Raw genomic sequence first — 15,049 nt, forward strand, 5'->3', positions numbered from 1 at the left:
TGACTTGCAGGGGCTGTTCTCATTCAAACCACCACACTAGCACTAGAGATAACTCTCAAATTATTCTGACTGGGTGGGTCATGTGTCCTCTACTTCAGTTGATTTCTTTCAGAGAATTATTCTAATGGCTGTACTAATTGATCAATGGGGAAAAGAAGGAAGAGAAGCAGGAAAAGAAACCGAATAAATTCCTACCCTTGGACTCTCAGTGGTAACCTCCCAAGCCAGCTTACAGCCTGAGGCAAAAGAAACAGTGTTGCCCTGTGCATGGTCTTGCGAATTTTTAATAGTTTGTATCTTCCCACATAACAGTAATGTGTTGAAGTAAAAAATGTAAAGTAGGGGTTTTAAAATGTAGCATTGCTTAAATGTAAGTATCTCATTTGTAACTAAAGCAGAACTCATTATAAGTTTTGACTTTCTGTTTTAATAGAAACAGACAGACTTTGTCAATGCCTTTAATGACCTGGAAAACCTTAGCTACTAAATGTAATGGGAAAATCCTAATGTGTGGACAGGCATTCTTCCTTTGCCTCAGGCACTAAGATGCCCAGCATAGCGCTGTCAGAACCCATCTGTCTTCGTCCTCATGGCCTGACACAACTGAGCACCACAGATGGAGGCCAGGAATCCAAAAACGGAGGTTTTGGATATCTGGTGAGGGCTGTCACAATCCAAAGATTAAATGATAATCTCTCTGGAACATTCCACAGATAGAGAAACAGGCAAAGAGCAGCCACAGACTTGACCAGGTTTGTAAAGGGAACAGTGGGCATAGGGAAGGTTGCAGACCAGTGTCAAAAGAGGGCTTGTGGGCCTCTGGCTGGCTGTCTGGAATCCTGTACAGCTGCCCCTAACACTGCCTTGCCCTCCACGCCTCTTCTGTTCTTGTCTGATGCTCCTCACCTGCTGTGTTCACATCTGAGTGTGAGCGCCATCAGGCATCTCTCTGCTTCTTGCTAGCCTCAGTCGATCACTCTTTGCTCAGAGCCCTGTCCCTCTGCCTTCATGAACTATATCTCTAAACATGTCCTCTTGTACCTGATCTGGATTCTGCCTTCTGAGCAGCACTGTAGTTTACCAGTTCAGCGTGCACAGAAAACAGCTGGCCTTCTGCATCTGTCTTCTTATGTATCCACCGATAACCTTTCTTTGTAAGGCTCTTAGGAAGATGACATTTACTATTCAAAATATTTAATAGACTCCATGGTCTTCATGGGCAATAAAAGGGCTAATAATGGTAGTGCAGACTCTGTTTCCCATAATGATGCCACTGTCCTCTCTGGTAGAACTGAGATAAGAGCTCTTACAGCAAAAATGAAATATTATATGCCGTCCTATCCATACAGGAAGTTTCTACCCAATACTAGCCATTTGTGATTGTAAATTTTAATATCAGCAGGTCATACAAGGATGGCTTTCTGAAAAGCAGAGTTTTGTGAGGTAAAATATGGCATTCTTGATAAATGTAAATACTAATGTTAGTTTTTTTTCTAAAAAAAAATGAATGCTATGCTCTAAAATGTGCTTAATACTGTTTCTAAAGTTACAAACAAAATATATTTATTTATGTGACCAAATATTTAGTTTTCACAGCCAAACATTCAATTGGCAAAATATGTAGACTTTTTCAAGAATTAATTGGATTTTCTTAAATCCAAAAAGAAGCAAAATTACCTAAATTATGGCTGTTTGGAATGTGGCTTTTATTTAAAATTGGCTTGGCATTGTCTATTTGCAGAACTACATCCTTATCTACCCACCAATTACATGCAAAGGGGCCTGTCAGCACTCAGCCGGGCCAGGCTTTAGTACCAGCCTCTGCTCGGCTTTGTTTGTGTTTTTAAAATGGGATGGCGAATTCTAATTTTAAGCACTAAGACAATGTGACTAGAAGATTGCATCACCTTTAAGAGCTGGCTGTAGTTTTCAAGAGAAGCAGGCGTTTGTCAAGAGAGCAAACACTACAAAGAACAGGCTTGAATTTCAGCCAGCTCCATCATTCCGTGACTCGTGCCCTGATGACCCAATGTCCCCTGACGGAGTCTATCAGGGTGTTCAGATTGGGAGCTTGCTTATCTCCATGGCCCTCAGTTTTACCCTTGTGACCTCAGACTCCTCCAAGCCCTATCCTTGCTAGCCATGTTGATTCCTTTCCCTGACTTTAACACCTCAACCTTCAGGAGCCAACTGGCAGTTCAGGGGTAATTTTCTTGATTTGCAGTGTTGCCTTTTTAAAGACCATTTCACTGAAGAGTGGTCAGTCCCACCCATTGTCGTTTCTGATGACAGTGAACAGCAGGAGCAGAAGTACTTTGTTCTCCTGTGTGGCCCTCTGCTGCTCAGTATAGCCTCATTTGCTCTGCCTCTGACTGGCTCTGCAGGCCCCACTTTATCCCTAGTCAGTGACCCTCAGTATTATCACTGGTGGCAATTACTTGACCAATTTTAATCTCTTCCCCCACCAAAGATTCTACCAGGAACTTAAATTAAAGACAATGCACAAGGAAGAAAACTCATTTAATCTCATGCCTGTGACCTCCTGTTGTAATGAGCGATGGCTCCAGCTTTGATTCATAATTAAGAATAGCTCAACACCCCCTACTCACATTTCCAGGTTGCAGACCATCACTGTGGGGAAGTCAAGGTGGTCACATTGCACCCACAGTCAACAGCAGAGAGCAGTGAATTCATACATGCATGCTAACATTCCTCGCGCTTTCTCCACTCTTGTACAGTCCAGAATGCCCTTCCCAGGGAATGACACCCCCCACAGTGGACAGGTTTTCCTGATAACCAAGACAAGTCCCCTTTAGGCCAACCTAATATGGACAATCCCCCTTGAGACTCTCTTCCTGATTTTAGATTGTGTCAAGTTGACAGTTATTACTGACCATCACATTGTTTATCCCAAGTATTTGTCACCGTGTTGGAAAGGTAACACTTCTACAAATTCCTCCTTGGTGTTGCTCTCCTCAGGTGAGGTGATGGGCTCCTCTCCACTGTCACTAAGGAAACTAGACAAACCCTAACTAAACTCCAGGGATGCATGCTGAGTATATCATCTGTATCAATGTGTATATCCTTTCACTTCCTTTTTAAATTATTTTAATTAAAATATAACATGATTTCTCCCTTCCCTTTTCCTCTCCATTCCTCCCCCATATTATCCACTTACACCCTCTCAAATTCATGGCCATGTTTTTCTTTAATTATTACTGTTACACAAACACACACATACACACACACACACACACACAAACACATAAATTTTTAAATATAACCTGCTGAGTCTGTTTAGTGTTGCTTGCATGCATGTGATTTCAGAGCTGACCACTCATATTGGAGAACCAGTTAGGGTCCTCATCCTGTGGGGGACTAATTCCTCCTCTCAGAAGTCATTGGTTGCCTGTATTTCTTTGTTTAGGGGTGAGGCCCCATGAGATTTACCCTCCCACATTCGCATGTCTTGGGTGATGTCATTGTTCAGGTCTCATTGAAGCAGCCATATTGTTGAGGTATCTTGGTCAAAGCTTCCCTGTCATTTCTAGGAAGTACAACCTCAAAGTGACTTCTTGGCCACAGTATTTCCTTCCCATCTTCTTCAATGGTCCCTGAGTCTTCCGTGCGGACATTGTGTTGTAGATGCATCCACTGGACTGGGCACCACAGGGTCAGCTCTTTTCTGTATTTTGATCAGTTGTGGTATTCTGTGATGATCTCTACTACAAAGAGAAGTTCCTTTGATGAGAGGTGACAGCCACACATAGCTATGGATATAAGGATGACTGTAATGCAGTTAGGAATTATTCTGGTCTAGTGATGTTATGGTAATAAGTTGTCCCCTAAGATCCATGACATCACTAGCCATCAATAGTTGGCTGAGCTCCCAGTGCTAAGCATGATTTCCAATCTGTCATGTGTCCAATTAGACAGCTGTTTCATCTTAACTGAAACCCTATGAGATGCTTAGGTTTTTGTCTTACTTTATAAGTGAGAAAAATCAAAGCTCAGAGAAGTTAAGTGACTCACCCAGAAATTACATATCCGGTGACTGGAGAACCTGGAGTTGAGTCTGCTTTGGTCTGACTCAGATGGTATTCACAGAGCATCTTCTCCTGCAAAAGCTGGGGTAACAGCACACAGCGCTCTCTGCTCACTGGGGAGGTAGGTAGATGTCACTGCAGAACACTGAGAGGTAGGGTCAGACTTCCTGAGAATACCAAGTAGAGAGCAATTCCTCCTTAGGTAACATCCTGAGGCCCCGCAAAACCAAGGAAGTTGGAATCTGATCACCAGAAGTCTCCAAACATAGAACATAGTTGCACAGCAAGTGACTGATGGGGAAGGGGGAGGGGGGTCATTTTAAGTCACTTGCATATTTAAAATCTCAGTAGGCATGGCTTTTCAGTGTCCCTTGTTAGTGACATTTCCAAAACATCCAGCTTAAAATATGTGCTCCAGAAACCAAATGTGTCTTCTCTGGGTAGCTAGGCATTGGGAAGCTAGTTCATTATCTGGAGGTATCTGATAGAAATTATTTGAGTCATAGAAGAAATGGCTCCTTCATCCTGCCATCAAGTATGTAACAAGGGCTCAGTTATCAAGAGCTTTCAGAAAGAATTGATTTCTTTCTCCAGACTGCATACATTTTTTTTCTAGGTTTCAATGAGCCCACATGAGCTGTTGATATTGGGTTTGAACCCTACTTCCAGAACTCAACTTGCCTTACTACTGAGGTCTCTTAAAACCTCCAGCTTTCCCCAATGCATGAGAACATATCAAGGGATGGATGTGGGGATGAAGGATGTGTGCTGTACCTTGATTCAGGAGAACACAATCCATTTCTTCAAAAAAAACAAAGCAATAACAACAACCAAAAACTATGTCCTCCTCAGTAGACAGCTTTGGTTTTACCACTGGAGATCTTGCTTGTGGAGTTCATGATGTGTTGTCCTGATAAAAGGCAAAGTGTGTTCACCTCACGACACAAGCTTTGACCCCTAGTTCCTCGTGAGCCATGGAGACAAATGTATTAGCAATCTTTGCTACAAAATCTCACTGTACTTAAAAAATAGCATCGTGGGCTGGTGACATGTAGCTCATCAGGTGAAAGTCCTTCTGCAAGCCTGGCCGCATGGGTTCAATCCCCAGAATTTGTATAAATGTGGAAGGAAAGGACCAACTCCATTAAGTTCTCCACACATTCTCCTACATGCACATCATACACAGATGATGATGAGGATGGAGATGAGGATAATGAGGAGGAGGAAGAGGAGGAGGATGAAGAAAAACACTACATTGTCACCAAGTTAACTGACAAGCTATTTCTTGGGTCCAATTGACACTGTTTGATTATTCTTTCAGAATTGTTTATAAGGATTTATGGTGGTTCTGGCTGGCTTTGTATCAACTTGGCACAGACAGGAGGGAGCAATTGAGAAAAATGCCTCCATAGGTTTTGACTGTAAGACATTTCTTAATTAGTGATTAATGGGGGGAGGGCCCAGGCCAATGTGGCTGGTGCCATTTCTGGGCTGGAGGTCCTGGGTGCTATGAGAAAGCAGGCTGAACAAGCCCATAAGTAGCACCCCTCCACGGTCTCTGCATCAGCTCCTGCCTCCAGGTTCCTGGCCTGTTTGACTCCCTTCAATGATGAACAGTGATATTGAAGTATAAGCCAAATAAACCCTTTCCTCCCCAATTTGCTGTAGTCATGGTATTTCATCACAACAACAGTAACCCCCACTAAGACAGTGGTGATAGTATTGTTTCATTTGTGTGCTTTTTCTAGAATAATTTTCAGCTGAGGAACTGAAATGTTTCTTAATGGTAAACTTAAACCCTCTTGTCCATTCACATTTATAACACTGACTATGGTCATTCTCAACGTAGAATAATCCTCAATCTGGCCCACCACCCCTTCCCCCAGGAGACATTTGCCAATATCCAGAGACAGTTTTTTTGGTCATTTCAACTAGAGGTGGAGAATGCCATAAGCATCAGTGGGTGGAGGCAGCAATAGAAACCAACACTGTGTGGTGCCCAGGAAGCCCCAGAACAAGGGGTCCTTCAGCCCAATCAACAGAGCCCAGATATTTATGATATTTTGTTTGTGTTCTGACAAACAAAGCTTGCCTGAAGATCAGAGGGTGGAGCCAGCCACTAGTTAACCATAGAGGCCAGGCAGTGGTGGCACACACCTTTAATCCCAGCACTAGAGAGGAGGAAGCAGGAGTTCAAGGCCATCCTGAGCTACACGAGATTGAACCAGTCTAAAAGAGAAACAGAGCCAGGCGGTGGTGGTGCAGGCCTTTAATCCCAGCACTAGGGAGGTGGAGACAGGAATATAAGGCTGGTTGAGACAGGCTCTCCCCCCACATTCGGTCTGAGAATTCGTAGAGGTAAGAAGTCTCTGGTGGCTGCTGCTCTGCTTTTCTGATCTTTTAGCTTTCACCCTGGGTATCTGACTCCGGGTTTCTGTTGATAAGACTAATCAGGATCATGCTTCACCCAGGTGAGAGCCTGCTTTACTAAGGCACCTCTCCATTTTTCCAAGTTGAACTGCTGTGCTGATTCATCAAATCACCCTCTTGTCATGGTCCTCCCTTTGGTGGCTACACTCTTGGTGATCTCTACTCCATTGCCTCAGATGCTGGTTTATGTTTCCTGTCTCTGTGTTCTTCTCCCTCACTCCCCTAGAACCTCTGAGAGTCAGTTCATTTCCCTCATCCATGGAGAGACACCCAAGCCCATGTTATGTATGATATAGAGAGTGATCTGCCATAGTGATAGTTTGGGTTTTTAAATAAGTAACTTTATTAAATATACAGCAAGAAAAAGTAAAAAATAGATGTGACTTCTTATGAAGTGTTTCATAAAACACTCAGGAGTGAGTGAAGGCAGGAGGCCTCATGTTAGTCTGCATGGGCTCCTAACAGACACCACAGACTGGTAGCTGTGTGTGCTTGCTGCCTTATTCTGGAGCTGGAAGTTCAAAATCAAGGTGTTGCTGAGGCTGCTTTCTCCTGAGGCTTCTGTCCTGGGCTTGCAGGTGGTGGCTTCTTTCTGAGTCGTCACATGGCTGCCCCTCTGTGCGCCTCTGACGTCCATCTACTCTTACAGGAGTGTCCATCCTGTAGGTTAAGGCTCAGTCTAGTAACCTTGCTGAATGGCTTGCTTAAAGGTTTATTTCCAAAGATAAGAAGTCACACTCTGAAGGGCTGAGGTTAGGACTCCCACCCAAGACTCAGCCCACAGCGTGCCCACCTCAAGTCCTGAACAGACAAAAGTAAGGAGCGTGTTACCAAGGCTGGGGAAAGCTGCTGTGGGCTGACAGCTGCCGTCAGGGAAGGGTTGGCGTGCTCAAGATGATGAGAACAGACCTCTGTCATCTCATCAAAGTAGCCCCTCTCATCTTCCAGCAGCTCCCGGTGGTCATTCCCAGCTGGGAACCAGAGGAAGGCAAGGAGGGAGGAGCCCTTGGCTGAGCCAGACTGGATAAGGTTGGGTGTGTGGACAATGAGGAGACAAAGCCTGCTGCTACTAATGCCTAGTGGATAGGGCAATGCAGAGCTGAGGTGGACAGTGTCTCTCAGCCATGGTACCTTCCTGAAGGTGCCTGGGATGCTGGGACAATGGGTTCCAGGACTTCCTGTCATGCTTCGCCCCCAACAGTGGACTCAGATACAATATTTCCTTGAGATGAGATTTAATTTTTCTGCCGTGCCTCATAAAGATGTGAGTCCCCACTTCGGGATGGGTCCCAGCTCATGGCTGAGTGGTGACATCGTTCTGTGGTTCTAACCCTGTCTGGATGCCTTTGCTCTCTTCCAGGAGCCTGAGCGTCAGTATATGCACATAGGCACCATGGTGGAGTTTGCATACGCCCTAGTTGGGAAGCTGGATGCCATCAATAAACACTCCTTCAACGACTTCAAACTGCGAGTGGGTATGTTGTGCAAAGTGATCTGAGCAACCGCAAAGGCCTGGCATAAGGAATAAAGCTCCAGGAATCAGTGGGGACGCTGGTCCTGGTCAAGCTGAACACTCACAGATGCGTTAGCACAGTGAGGCTGGCTGCATATGGAAGGGTCTGGGAGGCTATGAGGACCAGAATCGCTTGTGTAGTTTGAAAAGAGACATTCCCTGTGGCTGAACTCAAGGTGCGTCAGGTGGCGTTGGAGCTGGATCTCAGTCCCCAGAGCTTCCAGCCAGCCAGATGAGGGTTTATCCAGCACAGCGATGTCATTAAATGGTGCATCTTAGTACCGAGGGTGGTGGCATGTCCATGCAATTCCAGCACTGAGGGTTAGATGCAGGAGGAGTCAAGCATGAGGTTCAAGACCATCCTCGGTGGCTACATAGCAATTCAAGGACAACCTAAGCTACATGGGACTCTGTCCCCCCCCCAAAAAAAAAAAAAAACCCAAACAAAGTATACATGTTAGAATTACTGAATTCCAGTCCTGTGTTCATAGGGTCACAGCCTTCAAGAACACAAAATGTGTGTCCTGGGTAGTTTTTTCAGTTTTCTTCAATCTTGGGGTAATTTTTAGGAGTTAAAAAAAAAAAATCATAACTTCTAATTGACTGAGGGGAAAAAAAAACTTCTTGGTTTCTGAAATTTTTTTTTAACAAACTTTAAGTTGATATTTAGCATGTTCCACGATGACTTGCCTTTTCCCAAATCTTACTTTTAAAAATCAGTGTTTGCAGCCATTACCTTAACACGCAGCTGGCCCGTAATATATGCACGGCGTCTGCAGGAATCCGTGATTCGTAAGAACTTCTTTGCTTTCTTGGCAACACATTTTGCTTCTTCCGTTCGTCCACAGACAAGCAGTTCTGGTGTCAAGATCCATCTGTGTGCTTTATAACTTTTCTTTGAATTTAGATTTCTACTTTTGGAGGGGGGATGGTATCTGGATATGTGAAGCTATTTTCTTCCTTCTCTGTACATGTGACCTGAATTCTAAAAACTCCTGATGGCAAATGAGATGCTTGTCTTTACGCGTACTGTTCGCTGTCAGCATCTAAGCGGGTCGTCCCCTACACTGTGTCACTTCTGTATGGGTGAGCCTTTATCTGGACTCTGCAAACACTAGAGTCGGGGCAAAGGGACCAGGACACTGTCCTGCCAGCCAACAGTCCACACCAAACATGTCTCTTGAACCCTAGGCCAAAGCCTTCTTTATAGATATTCTTGACAGCCTGGAAAATGATGTCCTCAACCGTTGATGCTACTGCTCTGTGGCTATAACAAAACCCCTGAATACTTTTATAAAGATATAAGGTTTCTGCAGCTCACAGTTTTGCAGGCTGATAGTGCAGGATCAGGGGCTACCTACCCATCCATGTGGCCCATCGTGAGGGTCTCATTGTTATATCACAGCATGAGGCAATGACATCATGGTAGTTGTATATGTAAGAGAGATCACATGGCAAATCAGAAAGCCAAAGAGAGACTGGAGGATTGGGCTTACCCTTTGCAATAGCCCACACTCATGAGAGCTGAGTCTACCTGCACGGTGACATATTCACTAAGTCTGTCCCCTTAAGGTCCCACCACCTTAACATCACCACCTCAACACTGAGCTTTCTACATGACAGAGTAACTTTTCCAAATATACATGAACAAAAATAACCCAGCCCTGTGACATGGGAAACAGGATGATTCTGTGTCTCTCACAAGTGCTACATCCAGAGTGGTCTCAGTGGTGAAAAGGTGGTGGATTAGAGACACTGTGAGCTTTTCTGCATCTTCACAAATCTGGAAAAAAAGCAGCAGGTTCATGGCTATAGCAAGATGTGGCTCACACAGGAAGGCCAGGATGGCCACAGTAAACACCAGGCAGCTACAGACTAGGTGAAATCCACAGATAATGAACTTTGGGATCACAAAAGAACCAGCCAATCCTAACACAGATCTTTGAGCACAATGACCAGGAAGAGAGTGTCTACCCCCTTGGAGCCTTGAGGAAGAGAAGCAGAAGCTTGGGGAAATGCACTGGAGGAGAAGCTAAGCTCCACAGAAACAGCATTAGACCACAGCCTTGCATGCTGAGCTAAAGCACAGAAGTCAGGCACGACCTTGGTGTTTCCTGTGCTTGTTCACTGGTGTAGTGAAGCGAAGCCATCCTGGCCCATGCTTTGCAGCCAAGTATCTCTGTGGGCAGAGGAGAAGACCCTGCACTGTTATGTCTTCCAGCTACACAGGCCTTCCTTCTTCCACTGATAAAGCTAGAAATCACCCAGTAAACCAGTGTGGACTGGTGAGGGGAGTGAGGATGTTATTTGAGACCAGTTGGTGCAGATTAGTCTTGGCAAAAGTAATTATTGGTCTAGATAGAAACTTTCTGAATTATTTTCAGCAGTGAATGACCTCCCTCAATGGGTATTTGTTGAATTCCTTTCTTTTGATTATCGGATAACTTACATCTCTCCATTCAACATACACATCAACCCAATGGTCTCTTAACCTGAGTTTCACTTGCCTTTGAATCCCCCTTACCCATGTCCTCAGGCTCCCCTAACAGGTGTCCCTTGCCTAACTCAGCACAGAATACTATCAAATGGCAGTTCACAGTGGGAACATAGAATAAAATTACCACAAAAAATGGTTCCAGCAAGAGCTAGATACACTATAGATGTAGCTTCTTCTGCATGACATGCCATAGAATCAAAACCCTAAATCATGTAGACTCATCTTGCACCAAGTATAAATAACCTTTTGCTAGACATAACCAGTTCAGGCCCCGCCCATCCTCAAGAGCTGCTGTCCAAGCAGAAGTCTACGACAGCCAGAAGAAATGTTGATAGATGAGAGATAGTATCTCAGGTCAGATGCTATCTGACCTAACTCCTGGACGTTCTGACCCTTGTGACAGAGATAGATGTATTATTTGAGCTGTAGAAGCAAGTTTCATTGAATACACCACAAAAGCAAAGAGGAATTATTTCTCATCTCTCGTACCTGCAGGATTTAATGGAATAGTGTTCGGGTTTTGTTTCTGAGCCTAGATTCCCACTGCAAAAATCTGTCACTAAAAATCCATCAGTAGGCAGCAGGTCTATAGTCAGAAATGACATCTCTCAGAAATGGTGAGGGTGTTGGATGCAGGAGAAAATGTGAGTGAGTGATCATAGAATCCTAGCAGCTGTCCCAGTGCCCTCCCCTGCTCCACCCAAACACTTAGGTGTCTGTGTGTTTGAACTGAGTTTCCTAGCAAGAAGTCAGCGTATACCTTCAAGTGCACTGCGAAGATTACAGGGCTCCTGTCAGTTACAGACATTGGTCTGACTTTTGACCCACGGGCTTCTGATAGAAGGTGCCTTGGGCATGGTCCACCCCTAGCCAAGACATACTCTGACCCCAACCAAGCAGTAGCTGGAATTTATAATTGCAGCTGATCAAAAAGGGACCACAGTAGAATCACTGTCACCTTCATTGATAGTGGTGTCTAAGGATGCCTTATTATCTGGGGAAGTAGTGCATAAAGCCCATATACTCCAAGATTCCCACAAACACTTTGTGCCTCAGCAAGGACTGGGCCAGCTGGATCAGAAAAAGAACACTATGAAATTCTCCACAACCTTTGTGTTTTGTCTTCTTAGATACTCAGTTAGAGGGGAGTCTTCCACCGAAACAGGATGAAATTCCTCACTCTGATGAGCAAAGAAACCAAGGGCTTAGCTTCAACAGAACCAGAACCCAAATGGCTTGGAGGTCGGCCATTTGTGTCACTTCCTTGCGTAGGACAACCTTAGCAGCCCTGCTCTCCTACAGTCTCAGAGTTCACAGAATCCCATCTACTTCTAAATGCCAGTATACATATACATACATGTGGTGGTATTGTGTTCCCCAAAATATTGTGCACCCTAATAAACTTATCTGGGGTCAGAGAACAGAAAAGCCACTAGATACTTAGGATAGGCAGTGGTAGCACACGCCTTTAATCCTAGCATTCCAGAGGCAGAAATCCATGTGTTCAAGGATACAGCCAAGCATGGTGACTCATGCCTTTAATCCCAGGGAGTGGTGGTAGAAGGCAGAAAGGTATATAAGGCGTGAGGACCAGAAACTAGAAGCATTTGGCTGGTTAAGCTTTTAGGTTTTGAGCAGCACAGTTCAGCTGAGAGCCATTGGGATGAGGACACAGAAGCTTCCAGTCTGAGGAAAAAAGACCAGCTGAGAAGTTGGCCAGGTGAGGTTAGCTGTGGCTTGTTCTGTCTCTCTGATCTTCCAGTACACCCCAATACCTGGCCTCAGGTTTGTTTTTATTAATAAGACTCTTTAAGATTCCTGGTTCACATACATACATGTACATATATATATATATATATATATATATATATATATATATATATATCCAGTTGTATATACTAAGCTCCAATAATTTTTTAAATCCCCAAATTTGAGTTCCAGAAGTAGTGCCAATGATGAGAATCCATTGGAAAAGAGTATAGAAAAATAAATCACCGTCAAGAACCTGTTCAGAAGCAAAGAGCCCATGTGGGTAAAAACCACACACACAGGAAACTTGTGGTAGAGACAAAAGAGATGAGTTGTTAGGGGCTCCAGAAGCCACACCTGGCTTACACTCTGCCTTCTGCCTCTATGATGGCACCTGCCTCTGCTTCCTCACCCACAAAACAGCAGTGATAGTGGCCTGACCCACCTGCTAGGGTTGTCATGACAGCTGGAGGGGAGTTTATGTGTGCGAAGCACTCGGGGTGTCTCCTGTTAGTGGCAGGTGCTGCATCAGTGTGGCTTTAGTGGCCACTGCGCTTGTCATGTTGGCAAAAGGGTGTAAGGTACACTGAGTTCATCCACTCAGGATACACAGTTAAAAATGTGAGTATTGCCGGGCGGTGGTGGCGCACGCCTTTAATCCCAGCACTCGGGAGGCAGAGCCAGGCGGATCTCTGTGAGTTCGAGGCCAGCCTGGACTACAGAGTGAGTTCCAGGAAAGGCGCAAAGCTACACAGAGAAACCCTGTCTCAAAAAAAAAAAAAAAATTGAGTATTTGGAAATTAACATTAACTCTATTGGGCATGGTAGCTCACACCTTTAATACAAGAACTTGACAGGAGAATTTGAAATTTGAAGTCAGCCTGAACTACAAGACAAGATCCGGTCTCCAAAAGAAAACAAAAAACAAGACAAAACTCACATTAATTAGGAACTTTGGAAGAGTCCTGTGATGGCCTCTCACCTAAGATTGTTTTGAATCATCAAGAAAAACAATTTGTCGTGATGCTTAGTTCTTTGAGGCATGCCCTTTTATAACAGAGGAGGGACAACATTATTGCAGACATGGGGAGACCTAAAAGGAACCCTAAGGGACACAGGCACTGTAACATCTTGAGGTGGTGAAGGGGGAGCTGCTCTGAACTCTGATGTGTAGAGTCCGTGGGCTTGGTTAAGATCTGTTTAATAATGATGTCTCAAGCATGATTTGGAAAGCTTTCTAACTTAGGACACTTGCTGCAATCGGAATCCTGCTAACCTAGCTCTGACATGTCGCAGGTATCAATCATGGACCCGTAATAGCCGGTGTCATAGGAGCTCAGAAGCCACAATACGACATCTGGGGCAACACTGTCAACGTTGCCAGCAGGATGGACAGCACCGGGGTCCTGGACAAAATACAGGTAATCGGTCTCTTCTCAGCCACCCTTGGTTCTCTTGGGAACTGTCAATGAGTATAATAATCATAAATTAAAACAAAAATTTAGATAGGTAAACTTTGAGTTCACTTAAACCCTTTATAGGGAAAATGTTAGTTTTTGCATTAACGGTTAGGAATGACAGCAACCAGATTCTCATGATGCGATGACCATGGGCCTTACAAAGACTGTCCTCTGACCAGAGGTGACCTGCATGGCAGGGTGGTGGCCCAGAGCCCTGGGTGCCTGAGAGGTGCCTTCCTGAACTGTTCCCTTTTCTGACCCCGTCACACACATGAAGACTTTGTAGGGAGGTCTGCAGCTCAAAGCTCAGGTAACCCTGACTTCCTGGAAGAGAGTGTAGAGTTAGAAACAATAAAGAAAGATGAAGACTGGGAGGGGGAAGAGGTGAGAGCAGGATTGACATGAAAGGACTGGATGAAACCAGCCTAGCATGGTATTCCAAGAGCTCTAAAGGAACCCAGATCTCTACAATCCACCCAAGGGAGAGAAAGACAACATCTAGCAAATTAAAGGAACAACTGGAAAAAATAAAATCATTTCATGTTAATATTCCCGCTGCTCATTAAATCAATTTCAGCCGTGGTTAAAGTAACTCTAATTAGAAGAGCACTAATCATATTCTAGGGGGAAAAAACGAGTATAAATTGCTGGAAAGATAATGAGGGGGGAAAAAAACCTGTTATAGGAAATGTGATGAAATTTCTCCAGTTCTATAGCTGAGCAGCAGTCAGTGTGGGGTGGAAGGACAACCCAGTCAAGACAGAGACCACAAAGATGGGGTGGAGGCTTTCAAGAAGGCGGGCGTGTCGCCTAGAGCTGGCATTTTAGCTCATTCGATTCCTGGCTCTGCTCATGTGCTGAGCTATGGCTGGAGCAGGGAACACGTTTGTCACCAAGCGCCCTCACACTGTGGAACAGCCTGGCTCGGGAGACAACAGGCACACAGTGGTCATCACAGCTCTGTGGTCCCGGGTATGACAGTATCATGAAAGAGGACATGTTTTGAACCATGATGACTTTGGCAGGATGGAAAGTGAGCAGACAGATCAGAAAAGGAAGCTGATTCAAGGCCACTTTCAAACACTGTTTGGGGGTGCTGATCCCAAGTCTGGTTCCTAAATGATTTGAACGTTGCCTCTTCAATGGAGGGCTGAGATTGGGTTACTACAATAGCTTCGGGCTCTAGGTGCTTTGGACCTGTACTTCCCCTTTCCCAAGCAACACCAGAAATGTTTGAATGATGATAGACAAAGGTTAAGAACTTTGTTCTACATTCTAGCCTTGTGTGGGGACCTTGGTCCCAAGTTACCCAAAAAGAGACGGGAGGGGTTGTTAGTCCTTTGATGAGATCGTG

At 44.7% G+C, this 15,049-nt stretch overlaps 1 protein-coding gene across 1 annotated transcript in view; it reads left to right on the forward strand.

The window, feature by feature from the left end:
• Positions 1–15,049, forward strand: part of Adcy2 (adenylate cyclase 2) — a 109,194-nt gene that overhangs the window by 89,197 nt on the left and 4,948 nt on the right. Inside the window, exons 17-18 of the mRNA XM_059276340.1 lie at positions 7,837–7,951; positions 13,532–13,656. Of these exons, the coding sequence (XP_059132323.1) occupies positions 7,837–7,951; positions 13,532–13,656 (240 nt within the window). The remainder of the gene's footprint in view (positions 1–7,836; positions 7,952–13,531; positions 13,657–15,049) is intronic.

This window comes from Peromyscus eremicus, chromosome 11 (genome assembly GCF_949786415.1).
Source record: "Peromyscus eremicus chromosome 11, PerEre_H2_v1, whole genome shotgun sequence".
Lineage (NCBI taxonomy): Eukaryota > Metazoa > Chordata > Mammalia > Rodentia > Cricetidae > Peromyscus > Peromyscus eremicus.